Source organism: Dinoponera quadriceps, unplaced genomic scaffold (genome assembly GCF_001313825.1).
Source record: "Dinoponera quadriceps isolate SergipeBrazil2010 unplaced genomic scaffold, ASM131382v1 scaffold3595, whole genome shotgun sequence".
NCBI classification, from domain to species: domain Eukaryota; kingdom Metazoa; phylum Arthropoda; class Insecta; order Hymenoptera; family Formicidae; genus Dinoponera; species Dinoponera quadriceps.
The window spans coordinates 21,235-45,232 of NW_014558075.1; the positions used below are offsets into that span (position 1 = coordinate 21,235).

Here is a 23,998-nt window from a genome sequence, read left to right on the forward strand (position 1 = left end):
TTAAATAATTGAATCGTGAATAAATTTGCAAGCTTCGAGCAATTGAATTTATAGTCAAAGAACTTAAACGAAAAAAACTTAATGAGAAAGGTTTTAAAACAAGAGGATGGCATGATGACGACATTTTTCTATCTCATCAAATAATTGTAAATATTACGTCAATATTACAAACTTTGAACGATTAAACTTAAAATTGAAGAAAAATATTAAACACATTAAATGGCATAATGATATAACACTTTTATATAATAAATTAATATAAAAAATTATTATATTAAAAAAATATTAAAATAAATTATAAATCTTGAAGAAACACATTAATTACACCACAATTAATCCTGTGATTACTTACTCGGTTCGGTGGAACGTCCACAAGGTACCCAGCATCCGGTCTCTGGGTCCATCTTGTCCACTTGGTAGTATTCAATGGGTGTGCCTCCGTCGTCCTTAGGCCTCTTCCACTTCAGCTTACATCCCTCCTTGTGCACATCTGTCACCTGGAGCGGACCCTCAGGCGGCGTCGGTTTGTCCGTCACTATCACCTGCACTGTTACCGAGTCCTTACCCGACGAGTTGCTCGCCGTAACGGTGTAATCGCCGCTGTCGTCCCGCGACACCGGCCGTATGCTGAATTTGGTGCTGTAGTCGGTGTTGTCGATCTGTACCTTCCTGTCGGAATGCAGCGGTATCGCGCCGTAACGCCACTCGATATGCGGCGGCGGCTCACCGATCACGTTAGCGTCGAACTTCAGCATCGAGCCAGCGGACAGGGTAATGTCCCTTAAATTACGCCTGTCGATCTTCGGAGCCACTGTGACGAATGATCGACGGCGATTAGGTGCCAATATTAATTTAGACAAGCACGCGATACACTATGATTATTATTGGAACGTGCACGTGCACGATGACAACGATGCAAGGACGATGTCTATAGAAAAATTATGCAAGCAATTAATATCTCAGATATGGGCGCCAGTAAGGAGACAGGGAGAGTGCAGTGCATTCCTTCGGGAGGAACAAATAAGCGTTCGGTTCAAGTTTCATTGAATGCGTTAATATTATGATGATACTAAACATATATCATAGAATTATCCAATTTAAGATCAAACCAAATATAATTAAATTCCCATAACGGTCCAAAAAAGAAAATGATTTCTTTAATATAAAAGAGTAGAACTCTATTATATTACAGAAAAATATAATTTTGACAGCTTTTCAATGTACATGTTGCTGATAGCTTTAATTAATTTTTCACTTTATTATTTTTACACTTTTTATTTAATTTCCACGATCTCTTCGTATGGTTGTTGACTCTTATAAGGGAAAGCTTTAGCGTTAAAATTAGGATTGCAAATATTGAATTGGCAATATGACAAATACTTACGGAAGCGTGGCTTAGCCGTGAACGTTTTACTGGCTTCACCTGGGTCCGATTGACCGGCCTTGTTCACAGCAATCACGCGGAACTGATAATCGTTGCCTTCTACCAGCCCGTGTACTAAAGCTTTAGTAACCGGTGTATCAGTCTCCAAGGCCTTCTCCCACATGGTACTGTATTTATCTTTCTTCTCAATAATGTAGCCCGTAATGGGTGAACCACCGTCGCTAACAGGCTCTTTCCAGGCAAGTTCTACCTGGTTGGCCGTCCAATCAACCGGCTCCGGTGCTCCAGGAGCTGCTGGTACAGCTGTAAAACAATGAAGACAAAAATAAAATTAATGTAATTAGCGTTGTTTCAAATAAATAATAAAAATTGTAATAACGGGACTAGCTTAACATAACTAAACACAAAACTTATAATTACTTTTATTTAACAAAAATTAATTAATTAATTTAATTAATTTTTTTTCTACGAGAAATATAACCAAAAATTGAAAGTAAAAGTAAGCGAATTAACTTTTAAAATTAATCGAAAAAAATCATTACTGATTGCAGAAGATTCTGAAAAATAATGTTTCACTTACTAAACGGATCTTTGGCTATGATGGAGCTAAAGGTTTCCAATGGCTCAGATTCTCCCTCTTTGTTGAGCGCTTTTACACGGAACTTGTATTCATGTCCAGGCGTTAGTCCGTCAACTTTCATTTCAGGCCCGGTAGTTTTACCGACTGGCAGCCAGACTCCGGTCTCTGGATCGAATTTCTCCACGAGGTAACCCTCGATCGGCTCTCCACCGTCGTCCTTGGGCTTCTTCCATTTGAGCGTGCATCCTTCCTTGTGCACGTCGGACACCTCTAATGGCCCTTCCGGTTTGCCAGGTTTGGCTGATAGACAATGGGAATTTTATTTTAGTCAGTTTTATTTAAGTCATCTTATATATGTCGATAATACTTTTCTCGAATTATATAAAGTTTTATTATATTTTTTCACGTATATGTATTATAGTGCGTAAAAATTACTCACAAATAACGGTAACTTCGACTTCAGCAGTGTCCGATCCGTGCTGATTGACTGCCGTGATCTTATAAGTACCGCTATCCTTGCGCTCGGGCTTATCGTTGAAAAATTTGCTGTTATAAGGTACATTCTGTATCCTACGGTGAGTGGTCTGCTGAATACTCTTATTGTTGATCACCCATGTCACATCTGGCGGCGGTTCTCCGATAATCTTCACGTCAAAGTGGAATGCCTCGTTCTCGCGCACAGTTATGTCGCGCAGGTTTCGTCTGTCAATCTTCGGTGCAACTGGATAATCAAAGAATAGTTAAAATTAATAAATATATTCCTTCTCTATCACATACATAATATTTTCACATAATATTATTGGAAATCCTTCTCTCCTTTGGAAAAAGGAAATTTTGTTCTTAAAAACTTCATTTTGTTGAATGCGAAATAAACTTAAAAAAACTAATAAAAAGACTAAATTTTGAAGCGTTTTTCGTTCGTAAAAATTATCGAGTGAAAAAAATAAAATAAAAATATTTATAATTAAAAATTAAATCTTAATTAATAATTAAATTTTAGGAATTATAATTTTTGAGCTTCACACATTTTCGTAAATTGGAGGACTTACGTCTTCGGCTCTTGGCGGTGATCGGTTTGCTGGCGTCGGACGGTTCACCAGGTCCCGCAGCATTGACGGCTTTGACCCTGAACTCGTACTCGACACCCTCGTCGAGATTGTCTACGCGGCCCTTGCAATCCGGCCCAATCTCACACGCCTTGATCCACTTAGGCGCACCCTTCTCTCGCTTCTCGATCACGTATCCGGTGATTGGAGATCCGCCGTCCTTTAACGGTGGGGTCCATCGTAAGTCCACATGATCCTTGTCCCAGTCGGTCGCTTCCGGACGTCCTGGTGCGCCAGGTTCATCTGCAAAAACGAAATCGACGTCGTCTTATATACATCTTAGGAACTTAGATAGAAACTTTCTGCGACAAATATCCCCTGACTGGGGTAATATTTTTTCGCAAAACCATAATTCACTAAAAAATTAAGGAGGAAGGAAGATTAATATTAATATATTAATATCACAGAATTCAAAAAAATTCGAATCATACAATAACTTTTGGCATATTAAAAATTATTCTTTTGATATTAAAAAAATAATATATTAAAGTTTCTTCAATAAGACAATCTCAAAAGTAATTTATTCGCAACGATCAAGCTGGCTCTAATAGAACCGTTAATGTTTCTTGCAATACAAAGTATATTTATTTAAAGAGTTTGAAAAGAGATAGTAAATTTGCATGTAAAGGGAGAAAATCAGGAAGAGCCAGATTTTACCGAACGGATTCTTCGCGACGATTCCATGTTCGGTCTCCAACGGTTCAGACTCGCCCTCCGCGTTCACAGCCGCGACACGGAACTTGTACTCCTGTCCTGGCACCAGGTTCTCCACCACCATATTAGGTTCTTTAGTGCGTCCGACCGGTATCCACCTGCCAGTCTCTGTATCCATCTTCTCGACCACGTAGTGGTCCAGGGGAGCACCGCCGTCGTCCACGGGCGGATTCCATTTGAGAGTGCAACCCTCTTTGTGCACGTCCGAGACCTTGAGCGGTCCTTCCGGCTTGCTGGGTTTGTCCAACACCAAGATCTCGATCGATGCCTCATCCTTGCCGGAGCTGTTCTCCGCCTTCAAGGTCAGAGTGCCGCAGTGAGCTCTGGTCGCCGACGAGACCACGAACTTCGTCTTGTATTCCTCCACCTCGATGGTCAAGCCATTGCTGGACTCTTGTTTGGCCTTGTTCAGGAACCAAGTCTTGCTTGGTGGAGGCTCGCCCGTCACTTTAACGTCCAGCCGAATGACGTTACCAGCCTTGATCGTAATGTCCTTCAGATTGGTGCGATCGATTTTGGGCGCGGCGTAACGATCCTTGGCGGTCAAAATTTCGCTGGCCTCGCTAGGCTTACTCTGGCCGCCCTTATTGACGGCCTTCACCCGAAATTGGTACTTCTGACCTTCTATGAGATCCGGCACTTTGCCTTCTGTCTTGTTGCCCGGCACCTCGGCGGCCTTCTGCCACTTGCCGTATTGGTCTTTCTTCTCGATGATATACTTTTCGATAGGAGCACCGCCATCATTCTTCGGGGCCTTCCATTTCAAGTCCACATGATTCTTCGACCAGTCCTTCAGTTCAGGTTTGCCAGGTGCGTCGGGCTCGGCTGTGAAAAAATGTTAATTATCGTTGACAAGAGGCCAAGTGTTATAATATCATGAAAAATTACAACATCTGGCAATATGATAAAAGAATGCAATATATATAATTTTAAACGGGAAGATAAGTTACAATATGGAAAATTACAGTACCAAAAAGTGCAATACAATGCGACGTATATAACTTAATTTTGTTAAATTATATTTAATAACTTCAGCTTCAAATTGAATTGTATTTTGTACGACAAGAATGGAGAAAGTTGTCTGGAGCGATCAGTTGTACGTTTAATAGTGATTATAATAAAAGATATAAATGAATAAAATATTCACAGTAAGGATTCTTGGCAGTGGTTGGTATAGTGGTCTCCAAAGGCTCGGACTCGCCCTCGGAGTTAACAGCTTTGACACGGAACTGATAATCCTTGCCCTCGTTCAGGCCAGACACGTCTGCCTCGGGAGTCTTGCTGGTGCCGCATGGTACCCAACGCCCGGTATCCGTGTCCATCCTCTCGATGACGTAATGATCGACCGGTTCGCCACCATCGTCGCTGGGTTTATCCCATTTCAACTTGCAGCCTTCCGCCGTCACGTCGGACACTTCGAGCGGACCTTTCGGCTTGCCGGGTTTGCTCAGTACCTGGTGGTTGTCAAATAAATCAATCATAATCGATCAGGCGAGTGCCAATAATTGTGACTTTGCATCTTTCATCGAATAGTTGCACATAGTTAAATTGCTGCGAACTAATTACTGCACGGACCTGAATCTCGACATCGACTTGATCGGTGCCGCTGTCGTTCTTGGCAATGACGGTATATGTGCCGGTGTCCAAGCGCTTGAGCTTGTTGATGATGAACATAGTGTGGTAATCTTCATTCTCGATCTTGAGACGATCCATACTCTTCAGCACCGTATCTTTAAGCTTCCACGTGACGACTGGAGGTGGCTCACCTTTAATGTCGGCCTCAATCCGCAGCATCTGACCGACTCGCATAACTTTCTTCTGGAGATTCTTGCGATCGATATGCGGAGCGACTGTGGGGAATTTAATATGAGATAAAATTGATAATCGAATTTAATAAATTAAAATTTGAACATTTATTAAGTAGAATAGCAATAAATTGAAATGCGAATACTGGACCGAACAACTGAACTTAATAAATTAACTTACATAAAATGAAGATTGCCGAACTTACGGAATCGGGGCTTGGCAATAACACTCTTTGAGTTGTCGCTGGGTTCACCGGGTCCAGCTTTGTTCACCGCTACGATCCTGAATTCATACTCGTGTCCTTCCTGGATACCGTCGGTTACCTTGGCAGCGGTGCGATCTCCCGGCACTTTGGCGACATCCACCCATTGTCTACCCTCTTTGTCTCGCATCTGCACAATATATTTTTCGATCGGTGCACCGCCATCGTCCTTAGGCGGAGTCCATTCTAGGTCCACGAAGTCCTTGTCCCAATTCTTGAGTTCTGGTCGACCAGGCTTGCCAGGTTCGTCTAAAACCGAGATGGGACGTAAAATATGAGATTGAAAGAAAGATGTATCTTTTCAAATTTCGATATCCAGTGCTGAACGAAAGTGATACGAAAAATAATTTAAAAAATTGGAATTTTCAATTATGTGTTATTCTGAACACGTACCGAATGGATTCTTGGCTATGATGGATTTGTCTGCTTCCAAATCGTCGGACTCTCCTTCCCTGTTGACCGCCTTTACGCGGAATTTATAAGGCTTGCCCTCTTGCAGCCCGGTGATGGTAGCTTCCGGCTCGGTGCTGCGACCGCAGGGTATCCATTGTCCCGTGAGAGGATCCAACTTTTCGATCTCATAGTAGTCGACCGGGGCGCCACCGTCGTCTTCGGGTTTGTCCCATTTGAGTTTGCATCCATGTTTGTTCACGTCTGTTATTTCTAACGGACCCTGAATTAATTCAAGAAGAAGCACAGTTAATATTGTACTCTATTTAAAATCGTATTATTTACTGAACTGAATTTAGTAAAAAAATGTTATTCATTTTTCATCTAATGAAAAAAATCTAATAAAAATAAAACGAGTTTTACTAATACAAGGTTTAACTAAATTCACTTACTTTTTAATGTCATTCAATTTTTTAATATTATATCACATATTAATGTGTGTCGGTATGATTATTCTAAATTGAATACTATATTATTAATTACCTTCGGCTTGCTCGGCTTGCCGAGCACGGTGATTTCCACTTCAGCGGTATCCTCGCCGACCTCGTTCTTCGCCTTGATCACATACTTGCCGGTATGCGCGCGCTTAGTTTTCAGAATGAAGAACTTGGTGTTATAGTCAATATTGTCGATGCGTATCGTATCATCCGATACGACTTCCTTGTCTTTAAAGGTCCAAGTAACCTTTGGCGGCGGCTCGCCAATTATGTTAATGTCCAAGCTCACGGTAAGGCCAACCTTCACTGTCAGGGCTTGCAAGTTCGTGCGATCGATGTACGGTTTCACTGCAAAATTAATATTAAATCAAATGACGACGAAATTATAAAGAAACGATACAATTCCACGAAACTCTTAAATCAATTTTAACACACGGATTTCTAAATGATATTTATTATATATAATAAACTCTCTCTTCTCTTTATCGTGGCATATTTGTGTGTATGTTACACACGCTTCCTACAATAAATTTATATTCCTATAATAGATTATCATAATTTATTAAAACGAAACGACACTTACGCCAACGGGCTTTAGCAGTGTGCGGATTGGTGGCCTCGCTGGGTTCACCAGGGCCGGCTTTGTTGACGGCACGTATCCTGAATTGATACTGATTGCCTTCTTCCAACCTGGGAACTGTCCCAGTACACATAGGCCCCTCCGTTTCAGCCGCTTTGACAAAGCTGGTGCCGAACTTGTCTTTCATCTCGATGATGTATCCACTAATCGGTGCACCACCGTCTCTTATCGGCGGCTCCCATTTGAGTTTCACCATATTCTCCGACCAATCGATGATCTCTGGAAGTCCCGGTGCCGCCGGAGCGTCTGAATTTTGGAGAACACACCGTCAGCGTATAGAAATTTATTATAAAAAACACTATTATTTCTCTTTGCTTATTAATTTTGTCACCAATATAAAATAGAACTCTATAAATTACACGAGATTTTTCTATAATAATTATATAATGATTTAATATCTCTCTAAATATATATATTAATAATTACGTGCGAATTTGTGAAATGTGAAAGTTATAATCGAGTTTGCAATATCATACCGTATGGATTCTTGGCTATGATGGCGGTATCAGTCTGTAAAGGCTCCGATTCTCCCTCCTCGTTCACAGCCTTGACACGAAACTCGTACTTCTTGCCGGGCTCCAAGCCGGTGAGCGTGTGTTCTGTTTTGTCAGGGTCCACAATACCAGCTGGTACCCAACGACCCGTTGTCACGTCCATCTTCTCCACTATATAGCTGGAGAGAGGGAGACCACCATCGTCCTTCGGCTTATTCCATTTCAACTTGCAGCCCTCCTTATGCACGTCCGTCACTTCCAATGGCCCCTCCGGTTTTCCAGGCTTATCTGTAAAATTGCCCAAAGTTTCGCACGTGGATACATGTGGATACATAATGTAGCTTCTTAGTTCTTTAACTGTAAAATTTGTTAATCTACTGAAATACATCCAGAAATTTTAAGATTATATGGAAGCTGATATTTGCAGAGATCATCAAATATTATAGAATAATGGAGATTCACTAAAAGTCTTACGGTTTATTCACGCTCACTTACCGAGAATATTAATTTCCACGTCAGCTTCATCTTGTCCGGAATCGTTCACAGCCTTGATAGTATATCTGCCAGTTAACTTGCGGCTGGTGTTTGTCAACTGGATTTTAGTGAGGTAGTCTTCGTTATCGATCTTCACGTTGGCTCCGGTCTGGAGCGGTGTATTGGCAAAGCTCCATGTGACAGTTGGAGGAGGCTCACCTTCGATGTCAACTTCAAGCTTAACCAATTGACCTGCCCTGACTTTGATGGTTTGCAGCTTGTCACGATTGATATGTGGTTTTACTACAAACATTAGCAATATTTTCCATTATTTAAAATTTTTACACACATGTACAAGTGTAATTATCACAAATCCATCATTTATTCATTTATTTATACTAAATCAAATTTTAATGCGATTAATTTTTTAATTGACAATCATTAAATGTGTTGCTGTATGTGTGAATTGTCGATGTTAATACATATAATAATTATTATTTGTCAATACAAGATAAAATATACTTACGGAATCTCGCCTTAGCAATGTGCGGTTTGGTCGGATCGCTAGGCTCCGACGGTCCAGCCTTGTTAACTGCGCGAACGCGGAATTGATAAGTGGAGCCTTTCTTCAAGCCGGTAACGCGACCTTTCGGCTGAGGCGAGTCGGTGACGAGAGCTTCCTCCCATTGCGAGGACGGTTTCTCCTTCTTCTCAATGATATACCCAGTAATTGGAGCACCACCATTGTCCTTGGGAGGTTCCCATTTGAGATCCACACGATCGACGTCCCAATCCTCAAATTCTGGTACTCCAGGCTTGCTGGTTATGTCTTTCGAGAGAGAATATTATGTCAAATATAATTTCACAGACATTGATAGGCAGAAAGATAACACTTACTAATTTACGTATTTTATTTACTAATTTATTTTCTCATTTATTATTTTTTCATTTACTGATTTACGTATTTTAATATTTTATATATGTTTTATTTTTGTAATGTAATGATGTTAAACTGAATAATTTATCTATTAATCATCCAACAATTCTGTATTAGTTTAATATAACGCTGAACTTACCGTAAGGGTTCTTCGCAAGCGTGGAGCCATCCGACACGAGTGGTTCAGACTCTCCTTCTTCATTCAAAGCTTTCACCCTGAACTCGTACTCATGACCCTCCTGAAGACCCTTTATGTCCATTTCGGTATCCGCAGTGCGACCAACAGGTATCCATCTGCCAGTTGCTTTGTCTAATTTTTCCACTTGATAGCCAGTAATCGGCTTGCCACCGTCGTCTTCTGGCTTGCCCCATTTCACCTTACAGCCGTTCTTCGTAACGTCCGCCACCTTGAGCGGTCCTTTTGGCTTTCCAGGAGCCGCTATATAGAAAAAGAGATCGTATGATAAACGTAATAATAAAGATAAAGAATAATTTTGTTAAAATAACAAAATAATAAAAGTATACAACAATAACAAAAAATAATAAATGAATAATATCATAACAGTAAGAATAATTTATAATATATATAATAGTAAATGACAAATATAACCATACGATAAACATAATTATAAGATAAAAAATAATCAAGAAGCTAAAAAATCTTTCTCAAAAATCTATAATTTATATAGTCAATTAAAAAAAACAAATTTGACGCTTGTAACTTACATAATATGGTCACTTCGACTTCTGCCTCGTCCTCGCCGTGAGGATTGACAGCCTTGATTTTCCACACGCCAGTGTTCTTGCGCAAGCTGTCAATAATGGTAAGTTTCGTGTTGTAATCAACATTGACGATCTCGATGTTCTCGCCGGATTTCACCTCGTTGTTGACGTGGTACCACTTAATCTCGGGTGGTGGTTCACCGCGCACGTCCACATCGTACTTGACGGTTTTGCCCGCTCGCACAATGATTGGTTTCAAGTTTGTTCTATCGATTCTCGGTTTCACTGAAGCCAATGAAATTTCAATGTCAGAATAATAATAATAAAATGTAATATATACAGTGATAATGAATGTAATATAATAATAATAATATAATATAATAATAACATAATATAATAATAATAAAAATGTAATATATAATGTAATATGATATATATATAATGAATATCATAAAAATATAAAGAAGTGGATGATGCTTACGAGCTTTGTGCTTGCAGATTTGCATCTTCGATGCATCTGATGGAGGCGAAGGTCCGGCTTTGTTCACGGCGATGACACGGAACTGATACTCCCCTCTTTCTTTCAAATCCGGAACCTTAGCATCGAGTTGATTTCCTGGCACCTCTATGGCCTTCTCCCAATCAGGCTTGTACCGATCCTTCTTCTCAATAATATATTTCTCGATCGGCGCTCCTCCGTCGAACTCGGGCGGGGTCCATTTCAAACTTATGGATTCGTTATCGTAATCGGTGACTTCCGGCGTTCCGGGCTTCAACGGTTCATCTGAAAAAGAGAATTATATAATATTATTAATGATATTAAAAATATTAATATATTTAAACTGAACGTTTTATTGTGTGTTTCTTCTTTTTATAAGAAAAAGAGAGTTGCCGCTTTTGAAACTTATAATATTTAATATCTTAACATAGTTAAATTTTGATCATAAAAATTTTGAATTTCTTTGAATTCTTTATTGAATTGTTTATTTTCAGCATTTTATCAATTTAAAACAAATTATTAATAGAGTTGGTGGTTTCTAGATATCTCGTGCGTGAGATTCAAACATTATATTTTATCTTGGTAAATTAGATCCTGAAATAATCAGAGAAAATGTCTACAAAATATCGACGTACCATATGGATTCTTGGCAACGACGCCACGCTCACTTTCCAACGGCTCTGAATCGCCTTCGTCATTGACAGCTGTCACGCGAAACTTATACTCGCTTCCGGGGTTCAGGCCGGTGACTTCGAATTCCGTATTGGGCGAGTTACCAGGTACCTTGCCCACTCTGACCCACTTCCCGGTCTTCGTGTCCATCTTCTCGATCTCGTACTCTTTAATCGGCACACCACCGTCGTCCTCAGGCTTTTCCCATTTCACTTTAGCCGTGGTATTCGTGACGTCACTAACTTCCAGAGGTCCTTTAGGAGCGCTCGGTTTTCCTGCGGAAAGAAATGTTCTATCTAGACCTCGGTTCCAAACATAATACATATTCTTCTCTTTTCCTGAAATTTGTTTGAATTTACAATATTTCGTGATCCAAATCAATACCAAATCAATATCAAATGAATTAAATACGTTTCATTTACATAGAATGATACGAAAAATGTTGAAATTGTTATTATTTTAAAATTTATACGAATTAATATGATTATTTTATCATGTTGGTGCAAATGAAATGGCCGTTTTCAGTGTTTTGAATTTCCCATCCCTAAATATTACTTCTCTTTCATACAGAGAACGGTGTATATATACTGTGTGAAAAATACATGATCCACATGTGATTTAGCGCACGTAACTTTATTTCTATATTGTACTGTTAGTCATAGAAGTTTGCATTAACGCTGTGATGGAAAATAGAGAAATTCGTATAATTTACTTATACGAGTTCAAACTTGGTCATACTGCAGCCGAGGCAACGCGTAACATTCATACTGCATTTGATGAAAGTACTGTAAGTGAAAGAACGACGAGACGTTGATTTGAAAAATTTCGTTCTGGGGACACAAACCTCGACAATTTATCTCGCGGACACGCACCTTCCGTCATTGATGACGTTGTTTTGAAAGAGATGGTTGAAACAGATCCAAAGTTAACAGTCTGAAAGATTGTCAAAAGATTCGAAATTGATCATTCAACTGCCGTCCGATATTTAAACAAGTTGGGAAAAGTGAAAAAGTTGGATAAATGGGTCCCCCATGAAATCATTGAGAGAGACAAATTGAGACGTTTGGAGATCTACATTTCTTTACGGTTGCGACAGAATACAGATGGAATTTTGCACAGGATTGTGACTTGTGATGAAAAATGGATTTTGTACGACAACCACCGACGTTCTGCGCAGTGGTTAGATGCGAATGAGGCTCCAAAATACATTCCAAAATCGAATCTTCATCCCAAGAAAATGATGGTGTCCGTATGGTGGTCTAGCAAAGATATCGTTCATTATTCATTTACTAAATAAGGTGAGGTTATCAATTCTAATAAGTACTGTCAGGAAATTGCCACCATGCACCAAAAACTGTGCGCTCAATAGCCAGCATTGGTCAACAGACACGGCATATTGCTGTTGCACGATAACACTAAACCACACATTGCAAAACAAACCGTTCAAAAACTCGCCGAGTGAACATTGAAGTTCTCCTTCACCCTCCATATTCTCTAAACATCTCACCAACAGATTATCATCTTTTCAAGCATCTGGATGCGTTTTTGGCGGGCAAAAATTTCAATGAAGAAAGAAGTTGTGTTTCAAAGAAGAAAGAAGTGTGAAAAATGAAATTAAGGAGTTTATCGATTCACGCTCTCTAGATTTTTTTAGAAAGTGCATTGATGCATTTGGATCACGTTGGCAGAAGTGTATTGAAGTAGGTGGAAGCTATTTTGATTAGTTATGTAAGTTTTAAATTTGAAAAATACAAATTTCAACTTTATATTTATAAACGGCTATTTCATTTGCACCAACCTAATATATATATACAGTTTCCTTTACCTAATACTGTGAGTTCAACGGTTTCTTCGTCCTTGCCGTTAGCATTTTCGGCAATCAGGGTGTACTTTCCGGTATCCTTGCGCATTGCATTGACGATTGTGAAATCAGTATGATATTCGACATTGTCGATCTTGATGCGCTCGGTAGTGGTCAGCGGGATGTTATCCCTCCAGACCCATCTAATCTCTGGCGGAGGTTCACCGCTAACATCCACCGACCACTTGTGTGTGCGGCCAGCCTTGATGATGACCGATTTGAAGTTCGTTCGGTCGATTCTCGGTCTCACTGAAGATATTTTTTTTCAGTTTTAGTTACATTAATAAAATAATTTTACGTACTTACAACTGTGAGCTAGTTCTAACAGGCTTCGTTATTTAATTGATTCGCATCTGCAGAGTATCTTTCAGAAAACAATTTATATTTTAACTTACGATTTCTGTGCTTGCAGAGATGGTTGTCTGTAGCATCACTAGGCTCGCCAGGACCAGCCTTATTGTGAGCACGAACGCGGAATTGGTAGACCATCTTCTCCTTGAGACCTTCTACTTTAGCCTCAGGCGTTGAGTCGGTGGTCTTCATCACTTCGATCCAGTCGGGAGAGAATTTGTCCTTCATCTCGACAGTATAGTGCGTGATCGGTCGCCCACCATCGTTCTTCGGTTTTTCCCATTTCAGGGACACACTAACGTTATCGTAGTCGAAGATTTCAGGCTTGCCAGGTTTACCCGGTTCGTCTATAAAAAGGTATTTTATGTAAATTTTGCATAAGTCAGAAAATTTTATTTTAATAATTGTTTAAATTTTGTATATTAAATTTCGTATAATATAAAAAATATTCTGTTTTAGTTTGATATCTTTAATATCTTTAAGTTAGTTTTCTCTCTCATCATCGTACATTAATTATTTTTTTAAATCGATATAAAATGCTTCCATCTCTTGTGTCCTTACCATAAGGATTCTTGGCGACAATGGCTTCCTCAACCTCCAACGGTTCGGACTCGCCTTCTTTATTGACGGCTTTGACACGGAACTTGTACTTCTTTTTGGGTGTCAGGCCGGAGAACGTGAAGGTCTTATCGTGAGGACCGACTTCTCCAGCTGGGATCCATCGTCCAGTTTCCAGGTCCATTTTTTCTAACACGTAGCCGGTGATTTCGGTACCACCGTTGTCCTCGGGTTTGTCCCATTTAACTTTGACATGATCGCTGCGGACCTCCTCCACTTTGAGAGGTCCTAATGGAATCGATGGTTTGTCTGCAAAGAAACGAGATCACCGAATTAGAACAAAAATTAAAAATCTGTCCAACAATATATGTCATGCGAAAGATTTTTGTAAAATATTCCTTCAACTTTATGAGAGAAGATACAGTCTGAAAGATGCATATAACTTCTATAAAAGGGATCTATGTATTGATAAAATCTGATAAAAAATGAATTTGCCGAATTCTATATTAACAAAATTTGATCAAGGAACTTACCAAGAACGACGACGTCGGCGATACTCTCGCAGGTACCGGAACTGTTCGTCAACACTAGCTTGTATTTTCCGGAATCGGGCCTTGTGGTCTTCCTGACCGTCAACACGGTGTTCCTCTCGTACTTGTCGATCGTGATCCTTTCTGCCGCGTCTTGGAAAATCTCCTTTTGACCCAGGAACCAGTGCACTTCCGGCTCCGGCTCGCCAGCATACTTGATGTCATACTTGATAACCTGTCCCTTCTTAACGACCAAATTGGTGAGTCCATCGCCGATGATGTACGGCTTGACAAATCGGCATTTCGCTATGATCGGCTTAGTGGCGTCGGACGGTTCACCAGGACCGGCCTTGTTCACCGCACGTATTCGAAACTCGTATTGCGTGCCTTCCTTCAGACCGTCAATGGTCGCCTGAGTGACATCACCTACGACCTCTTTGCCTTTGACCCACTCTTTGCCGAACTTCTCCTTGAATTCGATGACGTATCCGGTGATAGGTGCACCGCCATCATCGTCGGGCTTCGTCCACGTCAGGTCAGCGTGATCCTTGTCCCAATCGGTGACATCGACATTAGTAGGTTTACCTGGTTCATCTGGAATCAAGAACATTTTCCTTTCGACTTCATTCTTTTCCTACATTATCTCTCAATAACTCAATGGTGAAGTAAAATTAAACAATGAAACCAGAATATTATAGAAAATTAATAGAAATGGCGAGATAAAATTAGATTTGACCATTTTATTTATAGCAAATTGCTTTATTAATTTTGAGAGATCTAAAAAGAAAATTAATTAAAAAGAAAATTAATTAACCCTTTGAGTACTGAATTATTTTAAGATTTTTATGCCCATGGGACGGATTTAATTTGTCGCTATATGGATTAATATGTAAAAGTAATACATTTTATGCCCAAGTAAGCAGATGACGAGTCTCACTCGTCAAATGTACCGAAAGGGTTTAAAGAAAATTTTGTAATTTTGTAAATTAAAAAGAAGTCGCTTTAATAAATAAATTACTTGTAATATTTACATAAAAAAAACATTAAAATAATATCAAATTTGTTCGCTCATTTACAATCTTTCTCCAATTAATTCTGGTTCAGGAAACTTACCCCATGGATCTTTAGCTAAGACGGGCTTGGCGAACATCGCCGGCTCGCTGGAGCCGAGTTTGTTCACCGCCCGTATGCGGAATTTATATTCCTTCTTCGCCACGAGTTCGGTCACCTTGTAGACGCACTTCTCGCCCTGCATGATTTCGCCCACATTGTCCCATTGCGCCTTTAGGCTGAGATCGAGGCGCTCGATGATGTATTTTGTAATTGGTGTGCCGCCGTCGTCCTTCGACGGCTTAAAGGACACGACGCATGAGTCATGGAAGATCTCGTTGACGTCGACATCGGTCGGCGGAGACGGAACGTCTGAGAAAAACGAATCATAAGTAAAAAGAAGTTGCGAAGATACGCAAAATTCTTAGCGCTTCTTATGTGAACATAAGCAATGCGAACCTTGCATAACGATGTTGACGTCTTTCACTTCTTCGCCTTGAGCGTTACCTATCTTAATCTGGTAAATTCCAGACGACTCGCGTTGAGGTTTCTTGATCTTGTACGTGATCTTATCCTCGCCCACGACAATCTCGACGTCCTTGAGAGGCAGTACTTTGCCATCTTTCATCAGCTTCGCTTCCACTTGACTCTGTTTGGTGCCAGCGACTGTACCAATCGCAAATATGAAGTTTCACAACTTGCAATTTCGCATTTCCGTTATAATAATTAGGTATAAACTTTTCGTAAAGTTGAACGACAGTCCGATGAGAAAATCATTGATAGAATGTTATCACGATAATATTCAATAGTGTGTGCTGTTTTTAAATATGTAATCATTAACGTTGTATCGACATCATTACAAATAATTTTGACATTTTAATATTTCTAAAATATTTTTATAAATTCGGATAGATTATATTATTTTCGGCAGAATTTTGAATATTGTAAATGAATATATATATATATATATATATATATTCATTAAGCTTTTGTCAAAAGATATGTGTAAAATCAATACTTTAAAATGTTAATGGAATCGTTCGTTTATTTTCTGAGAAGGTAAACATTACCTTTGAAAGGCACAACAAAGACCAATGGTGCGCTGCAAGGTCCTTCAACTTTGTCGGGGAAGTCAACTATGGGTTTGCTCTCGCCCTTCTTCACAGTAAGCTTGCAACTGCTGGTCAACTGACCGCTCTCGCACATGATCTCGCCATCGTCCGTCATCTCCACTCGGTTGAAGACCAGCTGGTGCTTGCCACCGCCCAGGTTCTTGATCTCCACCCTCTCGTTCGGCTCAATCTTCTGGCCGTTGAAGTAGAATATGGCCGGTGCGGTTTGATCCTGCAGCTCGACATCCAGCACCAACTTCTCTCTCTCCACCGCGACTGTGTCCTTCAGCTTCTTGTTGAAGCGATTGGCGTCTGTGATTTTCACAGAAGAGCGTTATTATGTGATTGTCTTAACCCTGAGACGTCGAACTAATTTGAAGATAAATTTTCATTACGCACAATTTATCACGATTTCGGCTTCCGTCTTGTCGGCGTTGCTCACGCAAGAATAGAGTCCGGCATCGGTGACTTTGCAGTCTTTAATAGTGAGTTTTCGTTTCCTGCCTTCTTCTTTGATTTGTACCCTAGCGCAACGATAGTTAGGATTAGTAGAACGATAGTTAATTAGATAGATAAACAACGAGATTTTTAGATACGAGATAGTTATGTAATAAATGAATTATACATACATAATAATTTAATAATTTGACGTTTAAAATATTATTATATCAGAACACGCACCTCTTATCAGGCGTGATCGCCTGGTCGCCTTTAAACCATTGGACTTCACCCGCGGCATCATCCAATTCGCAAAGCAAAGTCAACGTCTCTTTTTCAATCAATTGCTGATGTTTCAGCACCTTGACGAATTTGTAAGGATATTCTAAAGAAGAAAAGAGACATCATTTAAATAATTTCCCCTCTTAATTTTTTATTATATTATCGTATTATTAAATGATTTATACATGCCATTTTTGTTGCAATTTTTAGATCCTTTTTTCAATATTAATGTAAATCCCTTCTTTATTGTGTTAATTAACGAATTTCGATGTTGCAAAAAACATTATTTGAAATATCATGTGAACTCGATCTTTACGAAATACTATATTATATATGTTTGAAACAATCCGAGTAGAACTTTTACATTACGTCTAGTTAGTTTTACATTAAATCTTCAAAGAAGCATAATAGTGCTATTTTAATGTTACAAATGAGAGTTACTGTCATATTCTCCATATGGAGACTTAACATACGAGGGTGGGTCAAATATAAACAAGCCTTTTTTAATTGCGCGCCCCTCGGCGGCGTGAGGGGCCTGCAACGTTTTGAACAGTCGAAGGGGATCAATTTGGAAGGCAGTAATAACGTTGGCGCGCCACGTGTTTCTTACTCTCAGCAGCAATCACGATGAGTGAGAAAGAGGTACACCCCGCTGTTGCACAACGTGTTATTACTAAGTTTCTCGTCAACGAAAATGTAAATGCTGCTGAAATTCGGCGCCGTTTACTCCCCCTTTTAAAATACCGGAATTAAAAAATTACCAGACCGTTGGAGGAAGTGTATAGATAAGATGGGGGACTATGTAGAAAAATAAGAAAAATGTAAATTAGAATTGATTTTGAAAAATATATGGTTATTTTGCAAAAGGCTCGTTTATATTTGATCCACCCTCGTAGAACTAAAAGTTCGACTTAGGAAATTGTCACAATCAACGGAAAGCAATACGTACCGATTACGGTGAGAGTCGTCTCGGTCTTATCTGACTGTTTGTTTATCTTGCAAGAATATTCGCCACTGTCTTCAAGAGTTGCACTCTTTATGGTCAGTCGGCAGACGCCGGACATGTCTTTGGAGATACTGTACACGTCTCCATCCTGAGGAACAACAATTCGATTAGCACGAGAAAAGAATGAACAAATGTAGGTTTACTCGAACTTTCGATGTGACGAATTACCTCGAGTTTCGTTTTGTCCTTGTACCAGGTAATTTGCGCCATATTGGAGCTGACCGTGCACTCCATGTAAGCTTCGTGCTTGGTGAAGCCACTGGACTTTTTCGACAACGGTTTCGTGAAGCTATACGTTGGATCCGGTTCTGGGAAAGAAAAAGTTTGATTAATTTAATAAAAAATTTGATTAAGGGAAAAAGAAAGTTGATAAAAATATACATACCGTCCACATTGAGGAAGCCTGTGCTGGATACACCGCTAATTTCTATCGTGTATTTTCCGGTATCTTCAACTTTCGGCCCGAGGATGATAAGTTGGTAGCAGTCCTCCTCATTTTTAAACTTGTACTTGGCCGACGGGAACAATTCCTGCGCGCAAAGTTAATTGTTTATATATCACCATTCACATTTTCGTGTCGTTTCATTTTTCTATTATAATTATAAATACGTTGCATTGAATATTATTTTGAAAATTACGTGAAAATGTTTAATTAGTTTTCTTAAAAGTTAAATCTATCTAATCAAATAAGTAACAATTTTCGTGAATCACTCACGTCCTTTCGGAAGAACCATTTTGGCTTGCAGTTCGGTTTCGTAAAGTTCGCTTCAAATGTGACTTTCTTGTCCTTGCCCTCCTTAGCGTATTGATCCACCAGTGGCTTCAGAAAGCTTTCCGGTTTCTGCGAAAGAGAATCACCGATCAGCCGTGGATCACGTCCGCGAATGCGACCGGTAGAAATCCAATAATATCGTTCAACATCGACAGCGGTCGCTATGCTAGGCGATATAAAAGGTAGTAGAAAAAAGAAAATCGGTAGAAAAATCGTAAAAGACGCCGCTGCCTCTCCGTGCGAGCAGGAGGGCGAGAATGAAAAAAAAAGGAAAAGAAAAAGTAAAAAGAAAATGGGACGAAGACGGAGTCTCCGTGAATACCTCGGGAAGGACTCTAGAAAAAAGATTCTAGAGAAAAACGTGGAAAAATCGACAAAAAGCTCGATCGACCGTTCGTTGATAGAGCTGATCGGACTTTCAAGCCTATGACTTGTCATGCTTGCTAAGATTGTTAAGAGTTGCGTTATGCAGCCTTAAGAAGAATAAGAATAGGTGGGCTTCCTCGGAGAAAAAGAGATAGAGAGAGAAAAAAAGATATATTCATTGTCATTCCACTCGAGCAAGATGCGCGAGAAGAAAGTTGCTGGAGAAAGCGCTCTGTTGACGACACATTTAACACGACATCGACGAGTGAAGACGTTAACCTAATTGTCAGGGATTCCAATTATGGATATTGCTTTTATATGCATTAGTGTACGCCAAAATTTGCGAGAAATATAAAAATTCGTAAATAAATCAATAATACCAAAATATTGGAAGTGACTCTTAAATAAATAGTTAAATAAAAAGACATATTCTATATAATATTAAATTTAATATTATATAGAAAGAGATATACTATGTTTATATACTATTAAATTAAAAAGTAAATTTCTGCCTCTTTTTAATTATGTAATGCTGTTATAATTTTTTTCCTTTCTCATCGTCGGGGACGTCACAAATTAAAATCCCTCTTTAAGCGCTTCCAGAGTTAAATAGTTATGTACAGAGTTCCCGTCGAAGAAACAAGAATAGAAGAATTAGGAAAAGTGAAGCTATAGAGATCGAGTTGAAAGTTGCAACAATTCCAGAGACAGCGATGTAATCTGAGTCTTAAAAAATTAATTCAATTATAATAGAGCTCATTAATATATGAAGGTAGAAGAAACGGTAGTAGAGTCCGCAGCAAAAAATCGATTAATGCGTTGTGGGAAGAGTCGTCCAGAAAAATAGAGAGAGAGAGAGAGAGAGAGAGAGAGTTCCGGAGCGAATCAAAGAAAGAATTTCGAGAGGATTGCCGAGCAATATATAGCGACAATAGGCAAACAGACAATCGATATCACGTGAGACTGCTGAGAGAGAGATTGATTCACGTGAGAATCGCTCCAACCTCCGTCCTGGTGAAGTGATGTAGGGTCGGCCAGTCGGGAATTAATTCGGCCAGGGATTGCCTACGCGATCCACTACTCTAGAAACAACAAAAGGCATCCGCGATCACAGCGTCTTGCCGATCTTGGGTCGCCAATCTTGCTCATCTGATCTCGATCTCAGCGGGAAACAAAGATCAGCACGAGGATTTCTTAATCCTTTCTTTTCTTTTTTCTTTTCTCGAAACTCGGTCTTGTCGTTACTAATTCTATCTAGCTTATACCGTACTTTTCCTCGTTACTTGAGAATTTCCGGAAGGATCGTCGCTACTCGTCATTATGAGTTATGCGTCATCCAACGATGGTTACGGAAGTTGTTAAGCGTACTACAAAGTGTATTACAAAATATATTACAATGTGTATTACAATTGCTTGTTATACGATGGGCGATAAGTTGTTATCATTGATATACCGGTACTTCCAAGTTAATGTTATCTTTGTTATTATTGTTTCACTTTTAACTGTGTCGATGGTTTCGTGATTTCACAGACGAGCTAGTCACATAACTCAACGGGGCGAGAAGTGCAATGACGAGGAGTGATGATTGACTTAACAATCTACGGTGATGTTACGTGTTTTAGTACGAAAAACATTCACGCAAGCATGTGCATGCGTGACGACAAGCGGTGTATGTGGGTGGTGAAGCTTCGTCTAAGCGTGAGAAGCGTGGATGATCCAACCGCGATTCGTTAGTCTCCGTTTCCGATTGAATGTGAGTCCGCGGCGAGTTTGCGAGAGTAAAATTAATTACGATTCATTTCACTCGTTCGCATAATTCGCGTTCACTCCATTTCGCGAAATTTCTAGAGACTGTTTCTTAGGAAAGCGCAGGCCAAAGCGATCTCTCAATCGTATAATAGTCGCAAGAATTTTCAAGCGATTTGTCTGCGAAGAACCTCAAGGACTTTCGACTCGCTCATCGGCTAATCGCAAAGTACGATCGATGCCGCGTCGAAAAATTCTTGCGAGTAACTGACTGGCTTCTCTTACGTTTTTGTTTTTTCTTTCTCTTGGCTGATCGGCATTCGGTTTACATCCTCAATCGAATTGATGTAACACCTGTCTTGATGAAGCAAAGAGATCAATTGTGTTTTTATTTCCTTCGTATCGATCACTTTCAATGCCCGCGTCGCGCAAGAGCCGATCTCTTTGCCGTGTTACAGCAACACCATTTTTCTCTCTTATCTTGCTCAAAGGATCATAGTTTAGAAAAATCCAAAAAAACATGGGTATTCTGGCAAATTATCGTCGTGAAGAATCGGGACGTAAAATAAAAATAATCAATAATCGTTTTTAGCGGCATCGCAATGTACCTCCAAAAATTTGAGGTGCTAATTCCATAAAGAGGTTTCAATGATGTATTTCATAGATTTACAATTATAATTTGAGAGAAATGGAAGGATTTTAACGTGGCAGGACAATAATCGTGGCGGGGCAAACGCGTTTGGATTCGGGAAGTTCTTAATTAACCAGAATACCGCTGAGGAAGTGAATGGAAGCCTTGCGGGGCGGTTCTGGTCTCTGTTTCGTAGCGTTTTGGAATCTAATGCAAGGTGTATTGTTTTAAGATTTTTTTTTCGCGAACCTTCTCCTTGGCGCGTGTCGCTAGTTTTGGCCAGTCGACGATTAGCTCCTGCAAACTTGGCCTGCGCTGAATGTCGAAGATGTCCTGCATGCCCAGCACACACACATCATGGTTAATGCCACTCTTATACAATTAGCCAATACCAATTTTTGAAGAACTTTGATTTGGAAATATGTTCGATGAAAATATAATTTCTACTCTTAACGTCAGATTAATTTCTTTTCTTAAATTCTTACGTAATGCATAAATTTCTGAAAACGCTCTGTGTATATTTTACTGTGTTAAATATTTTTTTCCATACTTGAAATTGTAAATTTAAGCATATCAGAGTTCTTCTTTCCTATGATACTTCTACGCGTCTAGAGATAATGCTTTCTCTCTAATATGAGAAGTGTCACATGCAATGGACTTGAAGTGATGCCAATTTCGTCACTCATTTTACCAATAATGTTCATGTTCTTAGCAAGTGACTATTTCTTTTTTTCTACCAGCGGTAGGCTCTCGAATTACATTAATCGTGCTTGTTTGTTAATAGACAAGTGTGTAATAAGTAATAAACAAGTGTGTAATAAACATGGAAAAAGATACAGCTATCCCTCAATATGCACGGTAAGATAATATACGACGCAGTTTTAAATAATATTGCAAATATAAGCCGACGCTTTCATTTGCATTTCTTAAAAAAATATTTTATAAAAAACAAAAACACTAACCTTGAAATATAATAATTAATTTCAATTTTCAGCCATGCGAGTGAAAATATTTAATCTCAACTTTGTTTAATAGTTCAAAAGAAGATTGAAGTTTCGATCGAATCGAGGGGTAGATGTAGTATAAAGTGCAGCATTAACTCTAAACTATACATGTATGTATAGGTGCATACGTTAAGGACAAGAAGAGAAAGTTATGTTGCTCGCGCAATAAAGTCGGGCCGGGGGGAAAAATGGAGAACATATGTGGCACAGTCGAGATTTAGTTGGTCTCGCGAGAGTCAAGAGTCAGATTTTCCGATAGCGATTAACAGTCGACAGTGTGACACGTTAAAATCAAAATCCACCACTCCGCAGTTCTTTGTAATTAATTTTAGAGATTTATTCGACGTTAATTTTTAAAAGGACTGGCAGAAGACGATCGATGAGTTTCGTCGGTATTCGAAAGTCGTTATCGTCGAAGTGTCGCCGTCATTGCAGGGTTCACTACGCAGGGTCGCTCAGAAACCTTGAGCCAGCTCCAATTGGTTTCACCCTTCCTGACTAGGGAAATTCGAAGGATCTCCACATCCTCCGTCAAGATCACTATTTCCTCGCCGTCTTGGTACCAGCTCGGTCCATGCATCCCGTTTGGTAGCGACTAAGGAGATAAAGGTAGACAAAAAAGAGAAGAAGAAAAAGAGAGAGAGAGAGAGAGATAAAGAGAGAGGAACAGGCAAAAATGCACTGGTACGAATGAGATCCTGACCGATCATAGCGAAAATTACGTCACGCCGCGAGATCGGTAAGTCCGCTGCTAACTATGCGAGCTGAATAAACAAGACCGTGTCTTCCTTCTTCGAGCTTAATCGCTCGTCAAAAACATCGAGAGAGTTTTGTGATTCCATCCTCTAAAAATTGGTAAAAAATAAAAAATTAATACCGTCGCAAAAGTCTTTCGTTATAGCATTTTGACCGCGACCTTCCCTTTCACGGAAATGCATCCCTCGTGTGGAAATGACTTTTTGTGCAAATAATTATTTATAACATTATAATGATACAGGAATTTTCTTTCAAAAATACTAAATACGTATCACACATATAATACGCCCGCATCACGAAATTTCCAGTAATACTAAACTTCCGACGTATCACACGTGTGATATATCCGCGGTCAAT

General features: G+C 39.5%; 1 protein-coding gene across 1 annotated transcript in view; it reads right to left on the reverse strand.

Annotated features, from left to right (window-relative positions):
- LOC106749619 (twitchin-like) overlaps nucleotides 1-23,998 on the reverse strand; it is a 108,489-nt gene that overhangs the window by 21,205 nt on the left and 63,286 nt on the right. Inside the window, 32 exon segments of the mRNA XM_014629266.1 lie at nucleotides 353-811; nucleotides 1,385-1,687; nucleotides 1,965-2,264; nucleotides 2,404-2,685; nucleotides 3,014-3,313; nucleotides 3,728-4,609; nucleotides 4,932-5,238; nucleotides 5,360-5,634; nucleotides 5,796-6,101; nucleotides 6,246-6,525; nucleotides 6,786-7,087; nucleotides 7,323-7,625; nucleotides 7,856-8,161; nucleotides 8,369-8,650; nucleotides 8,874-9,176; nucleotides 9,424-9,723; nucleotides 10,011-10,292; nucleotides 10,489-10,791; nucleotides 11,142-11,453; nucleotides 13,004-13,288; nucleotides 13,435-13,737; nucleotides 13,952-14,257; nucleotides 14,482-15,072; nucleotides 15,592-15,900; nucleotides 15,988-16,194; nucleotides 16,599-16,952; nucleotides 17,040-17,164; nucleotides 17,322-17,463; nucleotides 18,310-18,454; nucleotides 18,535-18,674; nucleotides 18,752-18,896; nucleotides 19,082-19,207. Of these exon segments, the coding sequence (XP_014484752.1) occupies nucleotides 353-811; nucleotides 1,385-1,687; nucleotides 1,965-2,264; nucleotides 2,404-2,685; nucleotides 3,014-3,313; nucleotides 3,728-4,609; nucleotides 4,932-5,238; nucleotides 5,360-5,634; nucleotides 5,796-6,101; nucleotides 6,246-6,525; nucleotides 6,786-7,087; nucleotides 7,323-7,625; nucleotides 7,856-8,161; nucleotides 8,369-8,650; nucleotides 8,874-9,176; nucleotides 9,424-9,723; nucleotides 10,011-10,292; nucleotides 10,489-10,791; nucleotides 11,142-11,453; nucleotides 13,004-13,288; nucleotides 13,435-13,737; nucleotides 13,952-14,257; nucleotides 14,482-15,072; nucleotides 15,592-15,900; nucleotides 15,988-16,194; nucleotides 16,599-16,952; nucleotides 17,040-17,164; nucleotides 17,322-17,463; nucleotides 18,310-18,454; nucleotides 18,535-18,674; nucleotides 18,752-18,896; nucleotides 19,082-19,207 (9,565 nt within the window).